General features: G+C 37.6%; 2 protein-coding genes across 7 annotated transcripts in view; both read left to right on the top strand.

The window, feature by feature from the left end:
• LOC109052852 (transmembrane protein 108-like) overlaps nt 1-18,909 on the top strand; it is a 66,585-nt gene extending 47,676 nt beyond the window's left edge. For all 5 annotated transcript variants that reach the window (XM_042751800.1, XM_042751803.1, XM_042751802.1 and 2 more), the window contains 3 exons: nt 13,280-14,341; nt 14,520-14,671; nt 17,049-18,909. In XM_042751800.1, the coding sequence (XP_042607734.1) occupies nt 13,280-14,341; nt 14,520-14,671; nt 17,049-17,165 (1,331 nt within the window). In that variant the 3' untranslated portion in view covers nt 17,166-18,909. The remainder of the gene's footprint in view (nt 1-13,279; nt 14,342-14,519; nt 14,672-17,048) is intronic.
• An 805-nt stretch (nt 18,910-19,714) lies between these two features.
• Nucleotides 19,715-27,197, top strand: cdv3 (carnitine deficiency-associated gene expressed in ventricle 3). Of its 2 annotated transcripts, XM_042751806.1 has the most exons (6): nt 19,715-19,867; nt 20,008-20,239; nt 22,359-22,435; nt 23,861-23,988; nt 24,080-24,245; nt 25,845-27,197. In XM_042751806.1, exons 2-6 carry the CDS (start codon nt 20,036-20,038, stop codon nt 25,969-25,971), a joined length of 702 nt encoding a protein of 233 aa, XP_042607740.1. In that variant the 5' UTR covers nt 19,715-19,867; nt 20,008-20,035; the 3' UTR covers nt 25,972-27,197. The 2 variants fall into 2 exon arrangements, with proteins under 2 accessions (XP_042607740.1, XP_042607739.1); XM_042751805.1 differs by having other exon boundaries at nt 19,816-20,239.
• The last annotated feature ends 324 nt before the right edge of the window (nt 27,198-27,521 follow it).

Here is a 27,521-nt window from a genome sequence, read left to right as displayed (position 1 = left end):
CTGTTGTGTTGCTTGTGATTTAATTTTGGAATTCTTTGATAAATTTAAACAGAAAAGCATCTATTTGAAATTGAAATCCTTTGTAACTTTATAAATGTCTTTACTGTATTTAAAAAAAAAAAAATTAATTAATGCCTCCTTGCTGAATAAATTTAAGTATTTAAGTTAACAAATTGTACTCTTCCCCTATATGGATGTTAACGCCAGGTGTAATCGTGTCTCAGAATGTTTCTGCATCTTACGTAATAGCTTGTTAGACTTTTGTCTCAAGGCTAAAGGCGTAGCCCACTGCAGAATACTAATTTTAGCTGGTGTCCCAGACCAATTAATGTGACAAAGATTAAACATCATTTATGTAATTCTGAGGGGTCAAGGGAGCATTTAAAGGTTCATTACCAAAATAACAGTGTTTACATCTTTAGTGTTTACATGGAAACCACAGACTTGCCAGATATTGAGCATCTCAGCAAAGCACTGTGCTAATCAATGCTTTGGCTAATCACCCAGAATAGCCCTTTTCCCTGCTCCTTCCCTTTGCATTTTCTGCTTGACTCAGTGCCTAGTTTATTACCATGAACCAGTGTTTAGTATGTGGTTCTCGCTACAGGGAAGCTTGTTCAATTTTCCACTGGGTGCTCATCATGTGGAGTGGACATGTCTCTGCTCTGCTGCATGTGTGCACCCAGCAAAGCAGTTATGCTGATGTCTGCTTGTGTCCTATTTCAGACGTTCCTTAGATTGGAATGGACCTTATGTGCAGTAGTGAACTGGAACTCATTTAAAGCTTCTGCCACACATGCAGATTTCTATTCTTCTCTGTACTGTAGAGCATCACTTGGCTGTGTAAAGCACCACAAAAGATTAGATGACCAAAACCAGCAAGTAAAGGGGGTTTTTGTAGAATTGAGTACCATCCAGTCAGACATCCACAAATCTGTCTTCCACCAAGAGATTAGAGGACATCCTGGTTGGATTGATTAGGCCTTTTTGGATGCTTAGTTGAGAAAAGATTTATACACAAATACACTACAACACAAATATATAATATTTAATATAACTTAATATATTTCACCATAATATATGCTCCAGTATTCTGCAGCACTATAGAAGTTAAGCAATGTGGAGGATTGGATGGATGGATTTATAATATTATATATGTTACATTTTCCCTGTTCTGTTGCAACTTCTTAGTTTCCTGTGTTAGTTTTGTAGTCATTTATAGTTTTATTTATGATTGATTCCCCCATGATTGTCTCCCCAGGTGTTTCTTGAGTCCCTTTGTAAACAGGCCTTAAATAATACGTTTAATAAAGAGACAAGAAAACACCAGGAATGATAATCATGAGAAAACGATCATAAAACTACTAACGGCTAAAAAACTAAAACAGGAAACAAAACAAAACAAAAATTCTAAAATAAAAGTCTAAACAAAACAGGCAACATCTATCAATATAAATGTATACATATATACTTATATATGTGTATACATATATACAAAGATTCAAAATGAGACATACAAAAAAATATACAAAAAATCACATTCTTTATTTAGTTCTGTCAGTGTTGTAAAGTAAAGACCCAAAACAATTGTTGTTGTTAATAATAATATCCCTATTAATAAATAAAAGCACATTAGGAGATGATTTGCAGAATGTTGAGGGCTGTTAAGCTTCATAAAGAACAAAAAGCAGCATAAATGTACAAAGTATTTCATATGACTTGTGTAATATAAATGTTGTGCACTGTAATGCAAGTCATACATTAGCTTTGTGTCATTTGCACGTGTTAAAACATTGGGTGCATTGGGATGGGATCAGCTTCAAAACTATAGCATCTTCTCCAATTTGTTTCACTTGTGGCAGTCAACACTGTTGCAGCATCATACTGCAGATGCCATCTTGGCTCGTTGTCTCCGGAGGTGAGGTTATGTCTAATATTGAATGATGGATGGGAAGATAAGCTGTAAACCCATGCAATCTGTCGAGGCCATTTGAGATCTCAGTATCTGCAGCTCTAATGTGAGAGACTTGCAGACAGTTCAAGGATCACAGTGGGCAGGATGGATCTTTCCATGTGATTTATTAATGTCACAGCTATGTAGGACTTTAGGAAAGTCACAGGCTGCTTAAACATTCCAAAGACTTTTAATTTAGAATATTTACCGCATAAATTTCACTTCCACTGTCAATTTCTCAATGAGCTAATGAACAGAGGTCGGCTTCATCATAAATCATAAAGTAATTTAAGAGTAATAATACATCCTAGTAACCCCTTCACCTTTCCCAGTCCTGCCCACACATACTTTTAACCTTGCTTAGCTTTAAATAGCTTAAAGGGTTAATTATCTCTAAAACAATATATGTATATACTGTATAACAAAAATATACTCGCTGAAAATATTATGCTATCCTGAAGAACTTAAATCTTTGGCATGTTTAAAGGAATTGTTCACCCAAAAATTAAAATTCTGTCATTATACTCACCCTCAACCAAACCCATAAGACCTTTGTTCATCTTCGGAACACAAATTAAAATTACGTTTTTTTTATGAAATCCGAGAGCTTTCTGCCCCTTCATAAGGGCCTTTCGCACCACAGGAACCTTTTCATAATACCTGAACTAATTGTGGAACTACCCAATTTTGGGCGATTTTAGTACCGGACTGCCTTTTTCGAGAACCAAATTACTACCGAAGTACTACCCGTGATGTAAGTAGACATTGTTTGGTCAAACGCATTCGAAAACGCCCTCACCTGCCATTATTTAAATTGTGTCAACTTATTTTGCAAGTATGACGAACAGCGATGAATATACGGACGCTGAAGTGCAGGCACTTGTAGCAAATGTACTGTAGCACTGCCAGTTGTCGTTGGAGATTTTTATTCCTCTTTTCCATTCTTTCAGTCGCTTTATGTATACGTCGACATTCCATGTCCATTATTGTGAAACCCGCGAGACACAACAAAAACACAGCTCTGATCACAGCGTCCTCCATCCTCCTGTTGTTAACGTTGTTCTTCATTTGTTAACGTTGTTGAAAGCCGCGCACAAATGACATCGCTCTCGACCGGCTTACGTCACGTCCTAAGATACAAGATATTTATTCGTCACATACATGATTATATAGAGCATATATAACCAGCAGTGAAATGTGAGTCAGGTCCGCTCCATGGACAGTGCAATTATTAAAGAATACAACACAGATGAAAATATACATAAATATAGGTATGAAAGAATTAAATAAACAATAAAAATATAAGAATAAAATATAAAAAAGATGTATACTGTAGAATTAAATATAGAATAGAACATATTGTGCATGGAAGTATACAGTAGTCTTAAATATTAAGATACACAGGAATGAGCAAGAGTCAAATGTGCATATGTGCATTATACTGTAGTCTTAAATATAAAGCTACACAGGATGTACAAGAGGCGAATGTGCGAACAGGTTGACACTGTCAGTATGTCAATATGAGGTAGAGAATGATGAATATCTTACTAATTAAGTGAATATTAAGTGGAGACATGTAGATGTTAAGAGGCTGGTTTTGAGTTTAGGAGCCTGATAGCCTGGGGGAAGAAACTCCTCCTAAGTCTCTCCGTTTTTGCCATCAGGCTACGGAAGCGCTTACCAGATGGCAGCAAAGTGAAAATATGGTTACTGGGGTGGATGGAGTCCTTGATGATTTTAACAGCTCTGCTTTTGCAGTGTTTGAGGTAGATGTCCTGCAGAGAGGGGAGAGCAGACCCTGAGATGCGCTCAGCTAAGCGCACAACTCTCTGCAGGGCTTTGCAGTCTTGACTGGAGCTGTTCCCATACCACACTGAGATACACTGAGTCAATACACTTTCTATGTCCCCTGAATAGAAAGTTTTCAGGATTGCTGGCGAAACCCTGAATTTCCTCAGCTGTCGCAGATGGTACAGTCTTTGCCTGGCTTTATTAACCTGTGTTTGGATGTGTGAAGTCCAAGTCAGGTCCTCTGAGATGTTTACACCAAGGTACTTGAAGCTGCTCACCCTCTCCACAGGGGTCCCGCTGATCATAAGAGGAGTATAGGGCTGCTGCTGTCTCTTCCTAAAGTCAACAATCAGCTCTTTAGTTTTGCTCACATTCATCATGTCAGATGAACTTGCCCGAAACATGTCCCAGTCTACGTCATCAAGGGCCACCTGTAGCATGGCTTCTGCATGTCTGCTTGTGCTGGAATGTAAACAGCAGTAACGATGATCAATGAAAACTCCCGGGGAAGATAGAATGGGCAGCAAATAATGGATAAATGTTCCAGATGAGGCGAGCAGGAGCGCGGCAGAGTTGAGATATTCCTGGGGAAACACACTCCTCCACCTTTGGATTTACCGGCCTCTACTGTCCTGTCCATCCGTAAAACAGAGAAGTTATCAGACGCCGTTACAGCAGTGTCCGGGACCGCAGTCGTGAGCCATGTTTCAGACAAACAAAAATGTTACAGTCCCTAATGTCCCGTTGGAAACTAATCCTGGCTATAAGATCATTCATCTTATTCTCCAGAGACTGGACATTGGCGAGCAGAATGCTCGGTAGAGGAGGACTGTGAGCTCTTTTCCTCAGTCTTTTGCGAATCCCAGCGTGTTTCCCGCGGTGTTTCTTGATCCGTCGCCTTGGGTGGTTATTCAGGTGGCCATTGTTCATCTCTGTGTTCCGGAGAATCTCAGATGGCCACCGTGGATTGGAGGATAAAGTGTCCTGAAACAGGTCAGTGAAGCGGTGTCCAATGTCCAAAAGTGTTTCTTTGTCGTAAATGATCAGCAAATCAAAAAAAGAGAAAGCAAAAGTAAGTAAAAAAGTAAATAAAAACACAATCTAAGCGGAGCGACCTGGACGGCATCTTATCCTATATATCCTAGTACACACTCTTGGTGCGAATATAACCCTTTAAATGGTACTGGGAAACAGTTCGCGCAAAATCGTCCCAGTATTATCAAGCAACATAAGCAAATATTCAAAAAAAGCTCTTCAAAACACCCTATAGACAGCAATGTAACTGAAATCAGGGCTTAAAGTTCTCCGGCACCGTGTCGGATTACCGGCGTGCAGCGTTTGGCTGCGGAAAAGAATAATCCTACATTAAAAAAATTCAATCTTGTTGATTGATATAACTTTCAAGTCCATGAGTTCCCCTACCAATGGTATGAGAGGAACAGCTTTCACTCTCAGCCAAACTAACATTACTAGCCAATCAGAATGCTTTGATTTTATAAACACAAGACACGCATAATAGTATCCAACTGCAGAGTCACAGCCCTGATGAATGGAGAAGCGTGACAAAAAGCTGCGAGGCACAATGGTCAAAGATGTCCATCTAGTGCATATTTACTTAGAAAAGCTAATTATAAAGCAGCTGAGCTTTGTAAACAGCTTAGAGTAATCATCTCATCTCCATAAGAACGACATGATCGCCAGAACAAATTTACTGGGATTTTTGAAAAGTTCCTGTTCACACATGATCTATTAATGGTAATTTACCGGTAATTTACCAGTAAAGACTGTAGTGTGAAAGGGGCTAAACTCTTCCTCTGCATATGCTGTGAATTTAAATTGCTTAACGTTCATCTGGGAAAACTGTGTGCATTATTTCACTAGATTTATAACGTAAATCATTTAATCAAAATTAACCTTTGCCAACACAGGAAAATGCATCAACCTATGTCTAAATATGCCATGTATTATACATCGCAATTTCAAAATAAAAGTTTCTGCATGTGGCCAAATATAAAAATTAAATGGATTTAAACGGTTTAATCATGCTGTAAAGTGAAACGTCTGCAGGCCGTTGGCTGCCTCTGCAGGTATTTGTTTTAATACATAATGGACTTAAGTTGGTTATATTCATATTATGAATAGGCATATTACATTATGTAATTTTAACAGTGTTGTTCAATACAATCATGTAATTTCTTGGTTTTGATATTTTATTTGAACCAATTATTATTGCCTCATCGTTAGTTTATATATAAATAGTCATACTAAAGCCTGTTTGTGTTACTAAAAAATATTGGATAACTTCAAAATAATCAGTAGATGACTTAATTACCAAAATAATCATTAGTTACAGCCCTAGATTAGTTAAAATATTTCTAAATACAACTGCATTGTTTTACTTTTTGTAATTAAAAGACAAAAATTTTGTCATTGAAGGTTTCTTTAAAATAGTATTAAAATATTGTCACGTTCTAGTTAACCAAGTATCTGTATTTTGTTTCATCTCGTGAGCTAAGTGTTTATATTTATTAATTCATTTATTTCTCATCTCGTGAGTCTAAGGATTTAAATTTATATTTATATTTATTTACATTTATATTTATATTCAACACACACACACACACACATATATACTGTGTGTGTGTGTGTGTGTGTGTGTGTGTGTGTGTGTTGAACAAAGCAGCTTGTTCAGCGCTTATGACTTTCAAGGCTATTAAACAAATCTGACACAAATAAACCAACCAAAACTGAATATAAATAAATAAATATATATGTTTTAATACACTTATGACTTTATAAAAACTTCCAAAATATGAAAGAAGCCAAACAAAAACTGTGATGTACTTCTGTGTCAGAGAAAAACTCCACCAGCCATCCATCTCTGAATGTTACGTTTTAAATCAGCAGATGGCAGCGCATGTAATTTTGTAATGAAAGTCACCGAAACAGAGGAAGCAATTATTGCAAGGTTAATCATTCCATGTGCAAGCCCTAGCTTGTCAAACTAATTTATCTGCTGCCGAATAACAAAGAACTTTTGCATATGACTTTTCCATTTTCCATTGTTTGTTTATTCATTTTTTTAGGCTTTTTATGCAGTCCTAGTGTCCTGTCACTTTCTTCATCTTCACACCTCTCCATCTTTCTTTACAGCAGCATTCACGCCGTTACTTAATGGATGTTCATTAAAGTGTTCACTTTTTCTGCTGGACGCTCTATCACTGGTTTTTCAAATTGCTTTCATTGCAAACACCTCTCCTGTTTCTATGTGAAGGAAGAGGTCAGACCTTTCCGTTTGCATTAGACCTGGTTAGATTACACCTCTCTGACCCAGACATTGCATGTACACACACACACACACACACACACACACACACACACACACACACACACACACACACACACACACTATAGACGCTGTATGTGACATTGATCAGTAAACACACACTCACACATGTTGTTTTATGGGGACATTCCATAGGCCTAATATATTGTAAAAACTGTTTCCTCTTACCCTAAACCTATCCATAAACCTATCCATAACACAAAACATTGCATTTTGCATTTTTAGATTTTCAAAAACTATCATTCTGTATGATTTAATATTGAAATAGCTTGGCTTTAAATAGCTTAAAGAGTTGATTATCTCAAAAATATACTAACTAATTCTGTATGATTTAATATTTAGCATAGATATTATAGGCTATGATTTATACGCTTGCTTCCTCATAAGGACCAAACACACCCACCCACCCACACACACACACACACACACACACACACACGCTTAGCTTTGTAAAAGGGGACATTGAATAGACTTCTACTGTTTTTATAAACAGAAAGTTATAGATTGTATAAACTAATCCTAATCCATACCCTTACCCTACCTCTCACTGAAAACTTCTTGCATTTTTATAATTTAAAAATGTACTTTATTTTATACCAGTTTTACAAACGAGTAAGTCCCCAAATGGAGGTTTTTGGAGCTTTTGTCAGGTTTAGCTCACTTTTTGGTACAAATTTGTCCCCCAAATATAATTAAGTAGGTGTTTCATCAACTATAAGCTGCCTTGACTTAAAGTTCATCATTAAAAAAAAATAAAAATAAAAAATAATACTGTACTTATGACCTTTATATCATGAAAAAAGCAGCACAACCATTTTCAACATTGAACAACATAAGACAACATAAAAAATGTGTCTTAAATCAGCACATTATAATGATTTTTGCAGGATCATGTAAAACTAAAGACTGGAGTAATGGCAATAGTTAATAGTTGTATTTGTTGTATATCTGTAATATCTGTAAAAATCAACCTCTGAGACATTAGAAGTGTCTGTAGTTGAAGTAACACCCACATGCCCCTTATGGTTCAGTGCTCATCTTGCAAAGTATCCATTGTGTGTTTTCACCCAGTGCTGTGATGTATTATGTGCTGTCCTCCTCTGCCTCCCCCTCACTATTACACTGTGAGTCACAGGAGTGTGAGTGTGTGTTTGTGTGCTAGCATAAATGTCACTATAGAGTGAGTCATTCATTGATAGATTGGAGGTAACCTTGGTAAGGCCAGTGTTTTTAAAAGCAAAAAAAAAAAAAAAAAAACAGTAGTGTGCCAAAATCTTTGTCTTTCTTTCTCACTTCCATTCATATACACGTTCAACCACACACATACTGTACGTCACTTGTGGATTAACGTGATTTACTCAAGTTGGACATGTTCCTGGATCATCCTTTGATTTGGTTTTCTACTTAACAATAGTCCTAATCTAAGACTCAGACAGAACTCCCACAGACCACCAACAGTCTGTTCACTTAAGATCTGATGTACAGGTGCTGGTCTTATAATTAGAATATCATCAAAAAGTTGATTTATTTCACTAATTCCATTCAAAGAGGGAAACTTGTATATAATATTCATTCATTATACACAGACTGATATATTTCAAATGTTTATTTCTTTTAATTTTGATGATTATAACTGACAACTAAGGAAAATCCCAAATTCAGTATCTCAGAAAATTAATATATTGTGAAAAGGTTCAATATTGAAGACACCTGGTGCCACACTCTAATCAGCTAATTAACTCAAAACACTTACTTAAAAAGACTGCCTTAGTAGTAGGCTACCAAATCTTTGAAGGTATAGAGCAGAAATTAATATTTAGAATTATGTCAGTCAAATGATCTGTAATTATGACTTTTGGATAGATAGAAATTCTGTGTAATCCTATGAAATGTAGGCTAGTTTGCTAGTATGCTAGTAGCCTATGTGATTCCATGTAGCAGAAATAGAAAGAATAGCATTCTAGTATGATAAATGTTATGTTAAAATGATATTCCGTATAGCAGAAATAGTCAAATTTGCATGCTTGTATGCTGTATATGGTAGTACATATGCTATGTTTTGCTTTATATGCTATGCTATTCCATATAGTAGAAATAGTAAGAGTAGCATGCTAGTATGCAACATATACCACTATTCATGATGTTATACAGTATATGCTACTATAATATTCCAGAGTATACACAGAAATAGTAAGAGTAGCATGCTAATATGCTACATAGGCCTATGCTATATTCTATTACCCTGTTGAAAAAAAAGCATATGCTGGTTAGGTATGTTTTGAAGCATGGCAGCTGGTTTGAGCTGGTTTAAGATGGTCCTTAGTTGGTCATGAGCTGCTTTAATCTGGATCTAGTTGCTTATGACCAGCTATGTTTTTTCAACAGGTTAGTAGAATATAGCATTGGTCCATGTAGAATATTAGCATGCTACTCTTACTATTTCTGTGTATACTCTGGAATAATATACTAGCATATACCAGTATTCATGATATTAAACAGTATATGTTGCATACTACAGAGTAGTATGCTATTCCATAAGGCAGAATTAGTAGCAAAAGAATAGCATGCTAGTATTTTGTCTGTAATGATCTTCGTTGGCTTATGATTTTCCTGTGTGAATTCTCATCTTTCATATAACATAATTTTTGACTCATTATCCAAATAATTAATTATTTAACATAGTACAAACCAGAGGGAGACATTACCAAGACACCAAAAACTCAATACAAATTACTAAGGGATTTTTCTGATGCTAAGACTTAAAAGCTCTACACTTTTAATATTTTTGATTTGATAAATTATAAAACAAGACTGTGCTAATAGGACAGAAGTGGGTTTACATTGGACCAGGGAGCTCATGTTCAGATGATTTTAGTGGCTGTGTGAACCTTCAGATCCATGGCTTGTTAAACGCTCTGGGAGTCTGTTGAGGATGTGTGCTGAGGGGAAAGAGCTAAGAGCTTGATCTAAACATGCCACTTTGTAGTGAAATAAGCAGCGATTCATGTTTTATTTACAGGGTGATGTTTTATTAATGCTGTGTTGGATTGGTAAGGCTGGATGTTAGATGTAATTCCTTTTGATTCCAAAAAAAAAAAAAAAAAAAGGACACGGCAGATACTGTCAGCATGATTATATTGTCATCATAGCCATGTAGATTTCTAGTATGGGCATGCTCGTGTTTGATATGGTAATTCTGGAATTAGCATTAGCATTAGCACTTGAATGATACACTATTTATCTTCACTGCTAACTCAGCATGGGCAGCTTTTGATAGGTAGGAAACTTACCATTCACTAAATATTTACTCAAAAAATGTTGATCAATGCAGCAGGGAAATTGTACAAGAGAAGTTTGTTTCAAACCCATTGTATAGCCTTTTGCTCATATTAGTATATGCTAAATTTTCATTTTGCTTGTTAGCGTCAACTTAGTCCCTGCTGGAAGGTGCTGTTCACCTTGTGTGTGATATACTGTATATAGATTTAATATTAGTATTACTATTAGTAGTAGTATAATAATAATAATAATAATAATAATAATAATAATAATAATAATAATAATAATAATGACAATTAATTAATTTCACCAGTGACAGATGTTTTAAAGCACTGGTTGTCAGTTATTTACCTTAACATATCAGTTTCAAAATAATTCTTATGGTAGAATGACTATAAGACTATACAATGTCAAAGACTATAGAATACCCAAGAAGTGTCACGCGTATATAGGGTTGCCAGGTTTTCACAACAAAACCCGCCCAATTGCTACTCAAAACTAGCCCAAAACTAGCCCAATCGGTCTGAAAAGCGAGGTGTGCTCTGATTGGCCAGCTATCCAGTTCATTGTGATTGGCCGAATACCTTAAGCGTGTGACGGAAATGTTATGCCCCTTACTATACTGAGATGCCATGTGTCCCGGAGTGCCGAGACTAAAACATTAAAACCCATTATAAACGAGGCATTTGTTGCATACAGTGGGGACATAATTACGTATTATAATGACAATATCAGCGGTTCTCAATTCCAGTCCTCGCGCCCCCCAGCTCTGCATATTTTGTATGTCTCTCTTTGTTAACACACCTGATTCAGATAATCAGCTTGTTACAAGTGAGCTCCGTGGATGAAATGTGTTCCGAACAAAATTGTCCCTACACAGGTTTCATTGCTCCCTACTCCCTGAGCAGGGGAAATCTGTTGAAGTTTAGCTCACTTCAGAACATTCATTCAGTGATTTACGCTGCACAACATCTTCACACACGGAGAAGTGTGGCATCATATACCTCTGTAAATAATTAAATTCATTTCTCGCACACTTCATTGCACTTTGAATGGAACATATACATTCGCTTAACTGGAATCATGACGGTTCCATGACTGTGATATCCATTTCGCAGGGCACTTACGTTTGAATAGAACAAACGTCTGAAGCGATAAGAGAAACACACAAAATGTGCAGAGCAGGGGGCACGAGGACTGGAATTGAGAACCGCTGACTTATACTGTCTTTTTAAGCGTTGCGTTGCATCATGTCACGTAAACATAAATCCATGTCTGCATTTGTGATCGGAGAAACGACAAACAACAAGCGCTACTCTACACTGCTCAAAACTCGTGCTTGAATCATCAGTGGCAAATCCTTTAAATATTTAACGTACTTACAGACTGTGAGTCAGAACAGCCGGCATTGTAGTCTTTTCTCCCAGGATCAGGAAACAGTCCTCTGCACACATCTGAATATTTGGGTTGAACTGTTCTGGAACAGTGTTGTAAATACAACTTAACCACTGATTTCTAGTTGTGTCTACTTTTGGAAGACCAAACAAAGTAGTTTTGCTTTCACAAGGAAACACACAGCGTCTCCACAACATGGCGGCGGCGGCAAGAGCAAGAATAAAAGTTACGCCTTCTTTCTTTGCGTGAACATTTGGGTGGTGTTATGCAAATATTCCCACATCGTGATGTAGACATGTGGGGGTGTGTTAGAATGAGCCGTTTTAGGTAGGAGTGGTTGACTCTCTTAAATTTTATAAAGAATATTTCTTTGGATTTGAGACTTTAGTCTTTATGCAAGTTTATAGATCTTCTTTATGCACCAAGAGCTTGTAATACTCCAAAGGGAGAGGAAAGGAAAAGTTGAAATCGCATCATATGACCCCTTTAAAGTAGCCGAGCACTGCTCATATAGTTTTGAATGGGGAAAAATGCAATGCTCAATATGGCCGTTCAATCACAGGAAACCCCGCCTTCTGAATAAAAGAGCCACTAGCTTATTCGATAAAGTCAGCATGGCACTGCAGCTGCCATTAGAAATCCCGGATGCTATAGAAACAGCCATTCAAAGTGATAGGAGCTGCACTTGTATGCCCAAGAGGTATCTCAAAAATGGCCGCCGAGTGACATGACTTGCCTTAAAGGGACTTTGACAATGTCTGTTCTGGAAATATGTAAGTTTGATGAGCGGGTACGAAATTCTGCAAAAAGGGCAGATTGCTTTATGGCAGTAACAAATGCACAGCTATGCACTGTAAATGTACAGCAGTGGATTCGTTTTTCTTTCAGAGTGGCTTCAGAGTTATTAGTGTTGATCTGATTTAAATTTGTATTACTGGATAAAACAAGCTTTGAAGGGTTCTGTGCATAAAGCATGAAACATTTCACATAATCATTGTCACATCTTGAACACCTACAATAATGATAATTGCTCAGAGGCTGGTATAGAACTGACGCAGATCTCTCTATGTCTTCATAATGCTTGTGATGTTGTTCTCTCATCTCTCACTGCCTTTCGCCTTCTAAGAGCTGAATCTTGGTTTCTATAGCAACAAAAATGGCATGCAGATGAAACAATGACCTCACTCTGATCATCAGGTGTCTTAGAAGGTAGTTGTAATGTTTTTGTGCATGCAGTGGTGTCCAATTTTGAACCATAAGACAGGGCCCATCCACATCTGATGTCAAGCAAACCTTACCAGCATTCATTAAAGCTCATCAGACTCTAATCAAGCTGCCCTAGCTAAGATTGTTACTTGACTGATCTCTGAATGGTTCTGTAAGAACCTCATTATGGACTAAATAAAGCTTGAAGTAAAAGTTTCCTTGGTGCTGTATGTGCAGTGAGACTGAGCATTTTACATAAATGCATTATGTCGGCTTTCTTCTTATGGCCTGTTTTTTTTTTCCCTCAGGTGTTCTGCTGATTCTCTCTGTGCCAGTTGGGCTGGTGTTCTCCGCAGAGGAGCTTCAACCCAGCCAAACCCCTCGGTATTTTGTCTCGATGTCAACAAGCAGCAGAACCTCTCTAGAACCCATCAGTAGACCCACTACTGTCCACTCATTCCAGACACCGAAGAACACTGTACCATCTGCCATAATTCAAACAACAACAGTAGGGGCACATCCTATTGGTTCCAGAGTCCCTCTTCCAAAATTAGAAGCAACCCAAGTGACCTCTGGAAGTATGGTCAATAGAACAAGCTCTGGGTTTTTCACCACTAAAACCCAAGACCAGAACTTTAGCACTAATACCGACAAGCCAAGTACAATCAGTAGAAAGCCAGTGAACCAAGCCACAAATTCTGGCTTAGGTCATTCTTTTCTCTCAGGGACTGAAAATGATGTGGACCCTGGTGTTGAGGACCTTTCAAGGACCACAGATGCTGGAGAGATGAAAGTGAAGGAGCCCATTCAATATCCACCATCGTCTTCAAACTACAAAACCCACAAAGGGCAGAACACGGATAAGGAGGCTTCGCACCACACCATTACATTGCGCAATGTGTCTTCATTGGAGAATCCCACTCTCCCATTGGAAACGGTGCCAAGAGCTTTGGCACAAACTGGCATCCAGTCTCCTCCCCCAGCTCAAGCCCTGCCCTCTAACCATGTTACAACATCCAATCCCACTTCTACAACAAAGAGCGGAAACTTTATGGTAATCCAAGGTGATGGAACCACCAATATGACCATTGGTTCTGTTGTCTCTATAAGTAATACCACAGATGTTATCAACAGCACTGACGCCGCATGGCCTGCAGCGAATGATTCGAACATCTCAGAGGCACCCTCCCCAGCTAGCGGGAGCTTCATGAACAGGCAGGTCCCAGCCACCACGCAAGGTCCATGGGGATCTGGGAACCAGTCAGGTCCTGCACGAAAAAATCCTTCTCAAGAAAAAAACACCATCTGCCTGGACAAAATGGACATTGTGTGGTTGGTTCTTGCCATTAGCGTGCCTGTCTCCTCATGCTGTGAGTAACCAATATCACACTTCCTCCAGTTTTCGAAGCTTGTTCTTTCTGTCATCAGCACTTGACAGGAACTTTTCCAAAGACACAAGATAACACAGTATTCCCTTTGTGGCTTAGTGGCTTTTCCTTACAACTTTCTGAAATTTATATTAATAATATTATGTCTTCTTTTCTTCAGCCGTGCTGCTTACCGTATGCTGTATGAGGAAAAAGAAGAAGTCTGCAACTCAGGAGAACAACTTGAGCTACTGGAATGATGCCATCACCATGGATTACTTCACCCGCTATGCTGTGGAGCTCCCACGCGAGATACAATCACTGGAGACTGAGGTACTGACAGAGACCTGGAAGACATTTTAGTGTACATCAGATTGAAACAGGCTATCAAAAATAGAAAAAAGTAGGGTGGAGACGGTTCAATGCAGTGGTTGTTAATTGGATGGAGATGTATCTGAATGCGAGCCTGTAGTCAATTGCAAACTAAATTACTGGAGAAGTACAGTATAGGCAACCAGAGAGAAGTCTGTCTTTTCACCAGAAGATTGTGATTATGATATTTTAATAAAACATTATTAGGTCAAAAAAGGTACATATACCTGGCTGAACAGTTTACAGTAAAACCAACAACATGCATTTAGAGAACTTTCATTACATGTAGACTTTAAAGGGTTACTCCACCACAAAATGAAAATTTTGTCATTAATTACTTTCCCCCATGTCGTTCCAAACTTGTAAAAGCTTAGTTCGTCTTTGAAACACAATTTAAGATATTTTGAATGAAAACCGGGAGGCTTGTGACTGTCCCATACACTGCCAAGTAAGTAACGCTGTCAAGGTCCAGGAAAGTCTGAAAAGCATCGTCAGAATAGTCCATCTGCCATCAGTGATTCAAACGTAACATTATGAAGAGACGAAAATACTTTTTGTACATGAAGAAAACAAAAATAACGACTTTATTTAACAATTCCTCTCCTCTGTGTCTCTCCAAATCAGAGTAGTGCCATTTTGTCAAATCTGGCCAATACGCTTCTGTGTCAGCTGCGCTGCGCCAATGCGCTGTTTTCTTTCAAACCAAAGTGTAAATACACGTAAAAAACGTATCCTTGTGGCGCCACCTGCGTAAAGCTCAGATTTGCCAAAATGGCGCTATGCTGATTTGGAGAGACACAGAGGAGAGGAATTGTTGAATAAAGTCATTATTTTTGTTTTCTCCGTGTACAAAAAGTATTGTTGTCACTTTATAACGTTACGGTTGAATCACTGATGGCAGATGGACTATTCTGACGATGTCTTTCATACTTTGTTCTGGACCTTGACAGTGTTACTTACTTGACAGTCTATGGGACAGTCTCAAGCCTACCGGTTTTCATCCAAAATATCTTAAATTGTGTTCCGAAGATGAACAAAGCTTTTACGGGTTTGGAACGACACTGGGGTGAATAATGACAAAATTTTGATTTTGGGATGGAGTTTCCCTTTAAGTGCCCAGGGCTCAAACCACACTCCATAATGTTTCCTACATGTCTTAATGCATGTGCTCCAATCTGCTGAGCCATGTTGCCTTGAGGGGTTGATATGAGTTCAAAGCCAGCTCACAACATTTCTTGATCCTTGATTCTCCCTCTCTTCCCACCATTTTACTGCATTTCTCTATATTAATGTCCCTTTAAATGAGCAGAGAAGGCTAACAAAAGCTGAAAAATGTTTGTTAGAGATTTTTAGCAGTTTTGAGTAATGTTCTTCACCATTCACAGTAATTAACCTTCAATTTAACTCCATGCTTTTATGAACAGAAAAGGCTTTGCTGTTAATATGATTTACTCTACATCTGGCTGAATGGCACAAATATAGATATTCATAGCTTTTTCATTGCAGGGGTATCATTATGAAATGAACAGTAATTATTGCAATTAAGACAATGTGCTTAAAAAAAGGAAATCACTTAAAGGTACCATTCATGTTATATATCGCCACCTGGTGCTCAGAGACCTTACCTCACTCTTTCTCACTAGTTTTTTCTAGTCATTTCATGAGATTGTTACCATCATTCATTCACTGACATTTTCAGTTTCAACCTCTGCATGCTTCTTTTTCCCACCTTTTTATTCTTGCTTGCTGACCTTTTCTGACAGGAGTGTGATTATGATGATGATGATGATGAAGAAGAAGAATCATGTTTGGGATGCCGGTGACCCACAGGTCTTCAAATCACCCTTTTAGAGATGCAAGAGAGATGATACATTCCCTTCCTTTATTTATTTGTCCTCAGTTTTTCTCTTTGTAATTGTTGACTATTTTTTCTTATCCTGCTAACACTTTTTTTGTAGATAGATAGATTTATGGAAAGTTAGATTCATTTTGATGTTTGAACAAGAATTCCCATTTAATATGTGTGACCAAACACAAAACATCTTTTAGAATCTAGAGCCTTATAATTAGTTATCTTCCTGCACAGGTGCAATTTACTCCCTCATTTCCTCCAATTCATTTCATACACGCAGTCTCCATGGTGATAGAGCTCAATCACTACACCATAGAAATGTACATTTGTTCTATAAGAACATAGATCCTGAGAAGAATAACTATTCCTTTCACCTTAACTGTATTTAGCTTTGTAGGATCAGACGCCCTTAAGTGATTAGCCTTTAGTTACCATGAAAGCAACTATAAAGTACTAATGTTCTTATGTTGCTCTGTGTTTTTTTAGGAACAAGAGACGTGTCTGCCCCCTAATGGTGACTACAGCGACAGCGGCGTGGTTCTGGTTAACCCCTTTTGCCAAGAGACTCTCTTTATCAACAGAGACAAGGCTTCTGATATCTAAACACACTATATTAAAAGGAGACAAAATCCTTGAGGATATTCAAGTCCCTTTTATTTGCTCGCATTTTTTAAGAATATATATATATATATATATATGTATATATATATATATATATATATATAATATATATATACATATATATATAAATATATAGCCTACATATATGTGGTGAACCTTCAGAGACTGCGGTTTATATATGAAACTGGTTTCAAGGAGCTGAAAGAATATTACAAAACAGAACAAATGCTATTTACTATGAGGGGGAGCCCCTGCATATTTTTCTGATGTGGATTTTCTACAGACGCTTCATTGTGATAAGGGTTTTTATGTCTTTTTTGAATAAAAACAATAAGTGTGGTTGCTCTTATGTCCCAGTGGCTTTGGTGGTGCAGAGTGCTGAGAAACATGACGCGTGGTGTAAGGATGCTTGTGTGACGTTACCCAAAACACTTAATATGATTACTTAAAAAAGCCTGCCGCACTTGAATTCTGTATGTAAGGGGATGCAGGGGTAAAGGGCATTGATTCTGGAACGCTTCTGGAATGGGTCCAGTGGGTACTGCAGCAACCCTCGCTTCCCTCATGGAAGAAACTGAGTTGATTGCCTGTTTGCATTTGATGGAGGATGAATCACAACTTTCTGAGATGGTTTGTCCCCATTTGAGTCACCAGCCAAAAGACAAAACGACAATTGTCCCATTCCTTAGATGTTCGAGATGTTTTTGTGTGCGTATATGTCTTGTTGCATGCATCTTTTCTGATTTGAGGTGTATGTGTGTCTTTAGACTAGATGTCAAACAGAGATTTGGTTTCTATCAAGACTTCATTGTTAAAAACACCCTAAAATTCCATTTGCGTTGACACAGTTGCACAAGCAAGTAGAAAAAATGCTTAAATGCCAATGAAATGCCTCATGCAAAGCCCTTGTATGGTAATGTTACTGTGCTCCACATTTCACATCATATCTGTTCATGTTGTACGTGTTTGTGTTCAACTTCCATAAGCAGGGCTAAGCATTATACTGTATAACTGTAGTGGAAATGCATTCTGTTTTTATTATAATTATTATTAAACCTCTATATTTGTTTATTCGCTATGACATGCTCTGATGAAAATGGCACTATTATTGCTTAACAGGTTGGCTAAATCTATATATATTTTGTTAGAAGACATGTTTTTCTTAGTGAAGGGTGAATGAGTGTGCTTGTGGTTCTGTCTATCTTTGTCCCTTGTGTGAACATTGACGAGAATAAATGAGACCAAAATGAATTTCTCTTTGATTCTCAGTGCTTACTGCTGTATTGTACAGTTTTTTAGATGAATGTCAATGATATCACTGGATGTAATAGAGTGTAACTGTTAGATATAAATACATACAGAGAACCTATTTTATTTTGTACTTTCTTTGAACATGTCACTAAGGTTGGTAACATTTTTTAAGACTATATCATCATCTTTTCTTTACATAGCCCATTTTTTTGTCCTGTATGCTTGGCAGATTTTATATAAATATTGTTTTAAATGAATTTGTAGATTGATGTTTTCTGTTTCTTCTTTTTTTCATTGTTTCCGTCCATTTATTTTGTGCTGGCATGAGTTTTAGATATCTAAGGAGAGAGAGGTAATTGCTCAGCTGACAGAAATAAATCGCTCTTGCATATTATGAATCATGTCTGATCTTTTGTAGCACATAAACTGTACTTTTTACTGCTGAGCAATACAAATAAAAAGGCTTCGAAGGCTTCTTCAGTCTGTAGTTGATTTTTGTCAATATTCAAAGCAAAGCCTGTTAAAAAAAAAAAAAAAAAAAAAAAGTGGAGCACAAATGCCAATGTTTCCCCCCTGATGTAAAATGGGTCAAAGGTTTCTGGAATCTTCCCTTTTTGTTCTTTTATGCTGAATGAAGCTTTTCTATTCACATGCTGTTCGGTGTGACACACAACTGGGACATTCATTCATTCACAGTCTCTCAAAAGTTAACAGATGTTTGTCGTCTTTTTATAAACCCTCTCAATCACATTGCTGTATGCTAGAATGCAGTTAGGTGTTATAGACTTTGTTTTGCAAGCCTCTAGTTATTTGAGAAATACTAAAACAACAAAACAATACTATAATAAAAAAATTTAGGCCTATAAAACTTTATGCTGTCTGTGTGTGCTCCAAAAAAATAAAAAAAAAAAAAAAAAAAAAAAAGGTTAAAATAAAATCCTATATGCTACACAGCAAAACATTACGTTCCCAATAGTATTTCATCCTTAACTACATCCTTTTTTAGTCCCTTATTTTTATTAAGGGCCCTAAGTAAGGCAAACCCACTTAAAGGCATTGAGGGGCCCACCCTTAATATTCAAAGTTATTTTATGACAGATTCTTGTAAAATTATATAAAATATTGCATAAGATATTTGCTATTTTGTGTTAATAACCAGCTAAGCACAGCTTTATATCTAAATGTATCAGTAGAAATAAGTTTTCTTTCATCTGCTAACTAAATTACTCCACAAGTGTTGGAGAAATTGCGCAATCTGGAAAAATCACTCTGCAGAATCCCCACCCTGCGATAGGATTGGTCGAAAACTAACATTGTCGCTCAGCGATTGGACAGCAGGACTGTCAATCACAAAGCCACTTTCCCATCCGGGTCAGATCGGAAGCAACACTATCCGGTGCATTGGGCGAGTGTGTGTGTCACACTTTTAGCTGGTGAGTCTGTCATGCTGCTCTCAGCACACCTTTAACCCGCGGATACACATGAAACATACGGATTACCTGTCAGACACGCACGCAAGGGCTCGTTTGCTGTCGCTTCAGACACTGATCTGATCATTTCTACGCTGTTTTAGTGTTTAGTGGAGGAAATTTGGGGATAAGATGGCGGATGTGACTCCGGTCGTCGTGGAGAAGAGTCTGGATGATTTCTTCGCTAAACGCGACAAGAAGAAAAAGAAGGAGAAGGGCAAGGGGAAGGAGCAGGCGACCGGAGGATCCGGTGTAACCGCAATGGCGGTGAAAAAGACGAAAAGGGAGAAGGAGAAGTCGACGAAGAGTGAGAATCAGGACGCGCAGATGGAAAAGGTAATGCACAGTCAAACAGCAGACGGGCTGTGTCACAAAACCTAGTGAGCTGCCTATCTAGACAGCGTTTGTAGGTGACGTTACAAAGGGCGCGTGAACGTTCTAAAAGCGCAATCTCGTGGTCTAAGCAGGCAGTTCACTCGGCAAATAACAACATTAATACAAGGTTACATTATTTCTTTTATCTTCATGAAGTTAATCTGATATTGTGCTGATATTGTGACAGCTGCTACGTTACTTAAATTGATAGTTCATTTTAAAATCAAATTGTCATATTTTAACGTTACTTACCCTGCCTGACTTTCTTTCCACTAGAAAATCAGATTTTTGGAGAACATTAGATATTGACAGCCTATGTCGTTGTTTACTTTTATTGCATTTTTTCCCCTCATACAGTTAAAGTGTGTAGTGATTTTTTTTATATGGCGATGGAGCAACACAAGGTTGTGTAAACGATGACAGAATTGTAATTTTTTGTGTGAACCATGCCTTTAATGTTACCCTTAAATAGAAGTAGCATTTGGTCGTGACGTATGTTGGGTGATGTGACATCATATTCGTTGCTTAGGGCATCAATCCTCCAGCAGGGGTTTTATAACTGCTGCTGTAACTGTGTCCTTCACCTCTCACCATATGCTTGTTTCTCTTGTAAGACAGTACAGAATAGCAATGTGCTAAATCTTGCACGTTGCATCAGTTAATTATGCTAAACAGCCTATTTATGCTGTTCCCTAAAAGTGTGTGATCCCTTTATGAAAAAAAGTACATACTTTTGAGTGTGTAGCAGAAGAGTAGGCATGTCTTGGCATATACTACCATGTCATAATTGCCAAAAAAAAAAAAAAAAGTAATAACTGGGCCTTTTGGATAAACAAGGGCCGATTGCATAAACTGCTTAGACTAGTCTGAAAAATTAGTCATCTAATTTTGGTCATAATGTTTTAAAGTCAGTTACAAAAAGGTAGAATAGTCTAATTTGAATTAGAAAAATAAAACTGATTATCTTTTGGCAAACTGCTAGTTGGTCAAACTAGTTTTTTAAGAGACAGTTTTAACATAGTTGTGGTTATTTTTATGCAGCTGGCCCCAGACTTCTGATGATGTATGCAGGACTTCTCCAGTCATTTAGTCCATTTACAGTAACCCTTTCCCTGCAAGCTCATGTATGTTCATCTCATCTGGCTCCAAATGAAATTAGCGACTGATAGGCAGAACCCCTGCCCTACATTTTTTTCTTTTTGTTAACTTGTTTAATTCGAATGTACTTCACAGTACTTTAACAAAATACTTTTTTGCAACTTTAACGGACTGCATGGTCACTTAATTATGTGCAATCTTAAAATAGCCCGCTAATCATATTGTTACAGTTAAAGATGAAAAAAAAAAAAAAAAAAAGCCAATCACCATTAAGGGGCGTGTCCACTCGTGATGGGGGAGGTGCCTATGTTGCATAGCATGTCCTTGCAGGTAGGGGCGAGTTTGTTGCATTGATTTCATGTGTTTCTCAGAAATCGCTTGCTGTGCATTGAACATCCTCTAATACACACTACACATTTCAGTTTATTTACTTTACAATATTGGAAAGAAAAAAGTAGCTTGCTGATCAGTCATGGGTTTTTCATGCGGATGTTTTTGCATAATGATGCATTAATGGCCAAATATGTCTTTATAAAAGTTCACCATGTAGTTTCACATAAATATCTAAATATTTGTTATATATATTTCATTAAGTTTATCGATCAATATTGATTAATCACTCTAAACATCTCTACTTAACTGTCAGTCTCACATATCCACCATATCTTTTTTCCAAGTCCAAGTGATTGTAAAATTGTAAAATAATTTTTTTTCATTTCATATTTAGGCTGTTTTCCTCCAGAAAGTACAATATGGACGTTTCTTTTACATCTTACATTACATGACTTCATTTATAAATTACACTTATAATCTACACTTAGGAACCAAGTGCTGTGACTGACTCCACTGTAGTTACAGAAATGTATAGTTAATGTATATTATAGACATTAACTTGCTTCTTGTACTGTCTGAAATTTTATAAAAATTAGTTGATTGAACTCTATGTAAGGGTCACCTCTCTTTTCTTTAACTGTCACTCCAGGAGGATGAGGAATGGAAGGAATTTGAGCAGAAGGAGGTGGACTACACCGGACTCCGACTCCAGGCCATGCAGATGAGGTGTGAAGCACAAACAGTTGGCGTCTAATGAATTTGTTGCTACTGGGGTCCGTTTTTCATACATAATTACCCAGTTTGCTGGATTTTATTGTTGGTGATTTGACATGATCCAGGATTGTTAGGTTTTTCGAAGCTCATCTCGGAGCTGCTGTCATAGTAACAGGTCCAAAACCTGGTCGGGAACAGGCTTAATTCACATAAACAGGATTAGATTATCATTTTAAGTGTACCTTATTAATTAAAATGTTGCGTAATCTATAAAGCCTTCTACACACTGTACAATTTTAGAAATCCTATAAGATCACTGCATGTCACAATGTGCGGCATGGATCTAATAAACTTGGGTGTGACATGCATGTAGACTGTACGATGATGACCTATTGACCCGTACGCTATGATGCATGTTACTATAGAAGAATAAAACATCATTAGCATGCGCTAGTGGTAAACCAAAAGCGCATTATGAATCACACTATGACAGTTGTATTTTTTATGTGTGCTGAAAGAAGGGAATAAGAGCTTGAAGTTTTATGTTTTAGCGCCATGTCGCGTTTATTTCATGTCGCATTTTTATTGGCTCAGTAAACTTGGATCGTACCAGCGAAAACACTGTGCGATGTTCACGCTAAATGACAACGACAAACTCATTGTACGACATAAGAGCATTGATTAGGGAGCCACTATTATAGAAATCGCCCAGATTGTTTCACAATGCCAATCTTTCATCTGGGACAGTGGAAAATTGTGCAAGGCTTAATTGACACTCATTTGACTAATTGAGAGATTTATTCATGATGGAATAGTTGTGCATTAATTCTCACCATCTTTTATGCAGGTGGCTTTGATGCATCGAGATGCACACTCACTTCTAAAATCTTAAAATGTTTTTATGATGCATTAAAGGTGCGATAGGTGATTGTCAAACAAAGTCTCTTCACATCCCGATAGCAGTCATTAAGTTAAGTGGTCTAAATGTATTTATATGTATTTATATATTCTGTGGAAGGTGTAGAACCAAGAAATGTTCATCCAACTGGATTTGGACGGTGATTTTCAGGGAGGGTGGGATGTTCGCTTTCAGTGATATCAGGCTAAAGTTAGCATTTTCCAAGATCTCCTACTGCACCTGAAGACAGTCACTTATGTCTTAAGATGAATCATATGGATTAAGAAACTTCAATGCTGTCACGTATAATAAATCCGCTTCAGAAATAAATTAATTGCAAATTACAATACTTTTGACAATGAAAAATCCAAACCCTGTACAGATTCTAGAAATTGTAAAAACGAATTTGGAATCACTTAAACAGGGTTACAAATTTTATTCATATATTAGAATGTGTATCAAAGCATTGAGTTTATTTGAATTCATGCACGTTACAGCGCATCTCTATTGAAGTACACAATTTTATGTTTGTCTGATAGTGATGAGAAGGAGGAGGAAGACTATGAGAAGGAGGAAGTGGGCGAGGATGGTGAGATCATCCTGGTCACTGGTGATAAAGTCTCTGGACCCTGGAATAAATCAAGCGCCCCCCCTTCAGCTGCTCCGGGTGAGTCGGCAGTGTTAGTATAAATAGCCAACTAATGGAAGTATTAGTTGAAATTAGTTTTTAAACATGAATCTGTCTCATTTCCTGTTAGTAGAGGAAGTTGAGGTTCCTGAGCCCAAAGCACCTGGTGTGTATCGTCCCCCAGGGGCCCGGTTAACCTCTACCAAGAAAGGCCCAACTCAAGGGCCTCCAGAAATCTTCAATGACACCCAGTTCCCCTCTCTCCTCTCCACCGCCAGACACGTGGAGACTCGCAAGTAAGTGACTGAGCTCTTCTGAAAATCTGTACACTGTTCATTGCTTAATCAGATGTACATTTAGCTTCCTTCCTCGATTTTCCTCATACACAGAGTATGTTAGGAATGCTATACTGATGTGCTGCGATTTCCACAGTGTTTGTACTGTGCAGAGAATAATAGTGTTTTGTTTGCTAAAATAATTGAAAATGAATTTTGTGAAATATTGTGAAATTTTGTCTTGGCAACTAACTGAAACAAAAGAAGTACTGAAATAACTAAAGCTAAAACTGAAATAAAAACATAAAAACTTAATAAAAATGACAAAATTACTAAACTTAAAAAAAAAAAAAAAAAACCTGATTCAAAATATTAATAATAAGTACTATAATAGTACACAAATAATACTAAAATAGCCAAACTGCCAAAATGTGCATTATAAAATGAATAGTTCTGATATTTCTGATTGGATGAGCCATTTTAGTGTAATGCGTTTAATGCAGGAGTGTAAAAAGGAGAGCCGTAGATCACTGACAAGCTACGCAATATCGCGTTCATTATCGAAGGTGATACATCTGCGATAATGAACCCGATATTGCGTAGCTTGTCAGTGATCTACGGCTCTGTCTATTAAATGCCGCTCCATTTGAAAGCAGGTGATGGCGATTTAGCGGTAATCAGGGAACCAGCTTTACTGACTAGATGCGCATGATTATATCGTTAGATATATCGCCCAGCCCTAGTTGTGTGTACAATAAAGAGAGCTGCACGCACACAGATGAAACTTTTAGTGAGTGAAAAACAATTGGATTCTCAAAAAATTAGTGAAGTTAGACGGGTCCTTAAAGTCTTAAATGGTACAAGATATTCTTAGTTATAATTTCAGGAGGTCCTCAATTTGGGGACGGAATGTTAATGATGAAACTTCAAAAGGCTGTGATTTCATTGAATAAATATGAGCGCTGCACATTTCAAATTCAGCTGCTGCTTTGTGTACTGCCCTTTCCCGGGGAATTCGCTATATTTCTGCCATTCCAAAAGCTCCACCTGCTGGCAGAGATTGAATTTACATTTTCATTAAGCCCTACTGTTTTTGTTCAGACTAACCAACATGACAATCAACCCATGTGAGTTGTAAATGTAAACCAGTGGATCGACAAGAAGATAATGCATTATAAAAATGTAAACAATTAAGACAGTAAAATATTTATTTAAACAATTATTATATAAATTAAATTAATATAATAGATATTTTTGACTCCATTTTCTTGAAAAAATGGTTTAAAGTCTGAAATGTGAAGTTTAGCATTTTATCTATCTATCTTTTTTTTTTTTTTTTTTTGAAAACCTGTATCTGAACTCTGAATCACGCTTATTACAGTCATTTTAATTTTATTTGAGCAGGTATTAAAAAGTTCTTAAATTTAAAATCCTGCAGATACCCTGCTTTGGCAAAAACCATCATTCATGTTTTTAGGTATATAATTGTCCGGACCTCAGCTGGTGAGGAGGGTTCATTACTGGACCTAAAGCAATTTTATATATTACATACTATACAGTTGCTAGTATTCCATTTTGAGCATAACCAATCCTGCATACTGGTGGATTTTGTTGTTGCAGGGACAGAGAGATGGAGAAGACCTTCGAGGTGGTCAAGCACAAGAGCCGGGTCAGAGAAGGGGAAGGCCCAGGCTCCATGCAACATCTACAGTTAGATAATCAGTATGCCATCCTGGGGGACAAATAAAAGCCATCTCCCCCTTCCCCCCAAGCCTACCACCAATGGTACAGTAAGACTTGTAGGGGGAAAATGTCCTGCAGCTGTCTGATGCAGTCCTGACCGAGCTGGAGACGTCTGTGCCCATTTTCACACACACACACACACACACACACACACACACACACACACACACACACACACACACACACAACCAACACTCGCGCTTGCACACACACACACTCGCACACAACGATACACAAACATCCCATTAGACCCCTGTCAAGCAACACCCAGAAATGAACACATTTTGACACATTTAACCATCAAAATCCTCTCATACACACATGGACACGGCTGATAAAGGCCCTCCCTTATCAACTGCATTCAAACGGGCTGCAGCAACAGGAACTGACTGAAACTTCAAATTCTGCTTTATACGACACTGCATCAAACGAACAAGGCACCAAATGTTTCTTACGGTGGAATTCCTCATGGGGTTGGTTGGCCGGCAGAGCCACTGGACATCGGCCAACCCTGAGAAAATGAGAAAAGCCACTTTGAGGATGGAGTTCAAGACATTGGGTGAGAATTAAACAAAAAACTGCTGAAGGCTTTTTTTTCTTCACTACATCAGTAGAGCTCCCAAACCATTTGACTTTTTTTTTTCTTACATCGTGATGACAGAAAGCTGGGAGTTTTTGGTTTGGGCACTAGAGAGTGGAGACTACCTCGGTTACATAATCTGTGGTTACAATGTCGACCAGGTCCTGGGCTCTGATTGGCTGTAGGAATTAACACCAGTCCGGCCAAAGAGGAGCAGCTCAACGTTTTAACTGTAAACTTGAAAAATCTTTTTTTCCCCTCCCCATTTTGCAAGATCTGTCAACAAGAGGCATTGAGTCTTTAAATTTACTTTTTAAAGTGGCCTTACTGTGGGGAAAAAAAAATATGAACGTGATGGGAGAGAAATATATATATTTAGAGAATGTGTTAAAATAGCATTCTGGAAGGCACTTCCTGGTCGGTTTGCAGGTAAAGCCTGCTTGATTTGATTCTTACCACTCTGAGGAGTAAAAACCACCTCTGTATCCCTCTGTGAGAATGTAGTGCTGCGCTAGTTTGTCAACATATTGCGAATAATGGATTTTCTCTAACAATGTCCTTTAACCCTTTCATCCCTGTTCCTCAACTCATTTTATTTGATTCCATGATGATTGACAAACCATTATTAAAGCTTAACCTTTCTAATCTCATATCATGTTTGTGGTTTGATGTGTATTTTTGTAGCTGTGGCCTGTAGAAGGTGCTGCAGTGAATATGCTATGAATAGTTGGCCGTGTCAAATGAGTTCAAGCTTATGTCGATGCAATTTTGTTTTCAATGTTAAACTTTACACATTTAGTTAGCAAATAACAATCTAGCTGTTCTGTTTGTACTTTAAAACTCCTCACTCATCATGTTTTTTTTTTTTTATTTGACTGGACAAAAACCGCTGGGCTGTTTATGCTTTTCTTCGAGCAGTCGAGGGTGGTGTACTAAACTACGGTTTTGAGGTAATACATTTAGCTGATTTTTTT

The sequence above is a fragment of the Cyprinus carpio genome, chromosome B24 (genome assembly GCF_018340385.1).
Source record: "Cyprinus carpio isolate SPL01 chromosome B24, ASM1834038v1, whole genome shotgun sequence".
NCBI lineage: Eukaryota > Metazoa > Chordata > Actinopteri > Cypriniformes > Cyprinidae > Cyprinus > Cyprinus carpio.
This window is presented reverse-complemented; position numbering and strand designations above follow the sequence as displayed.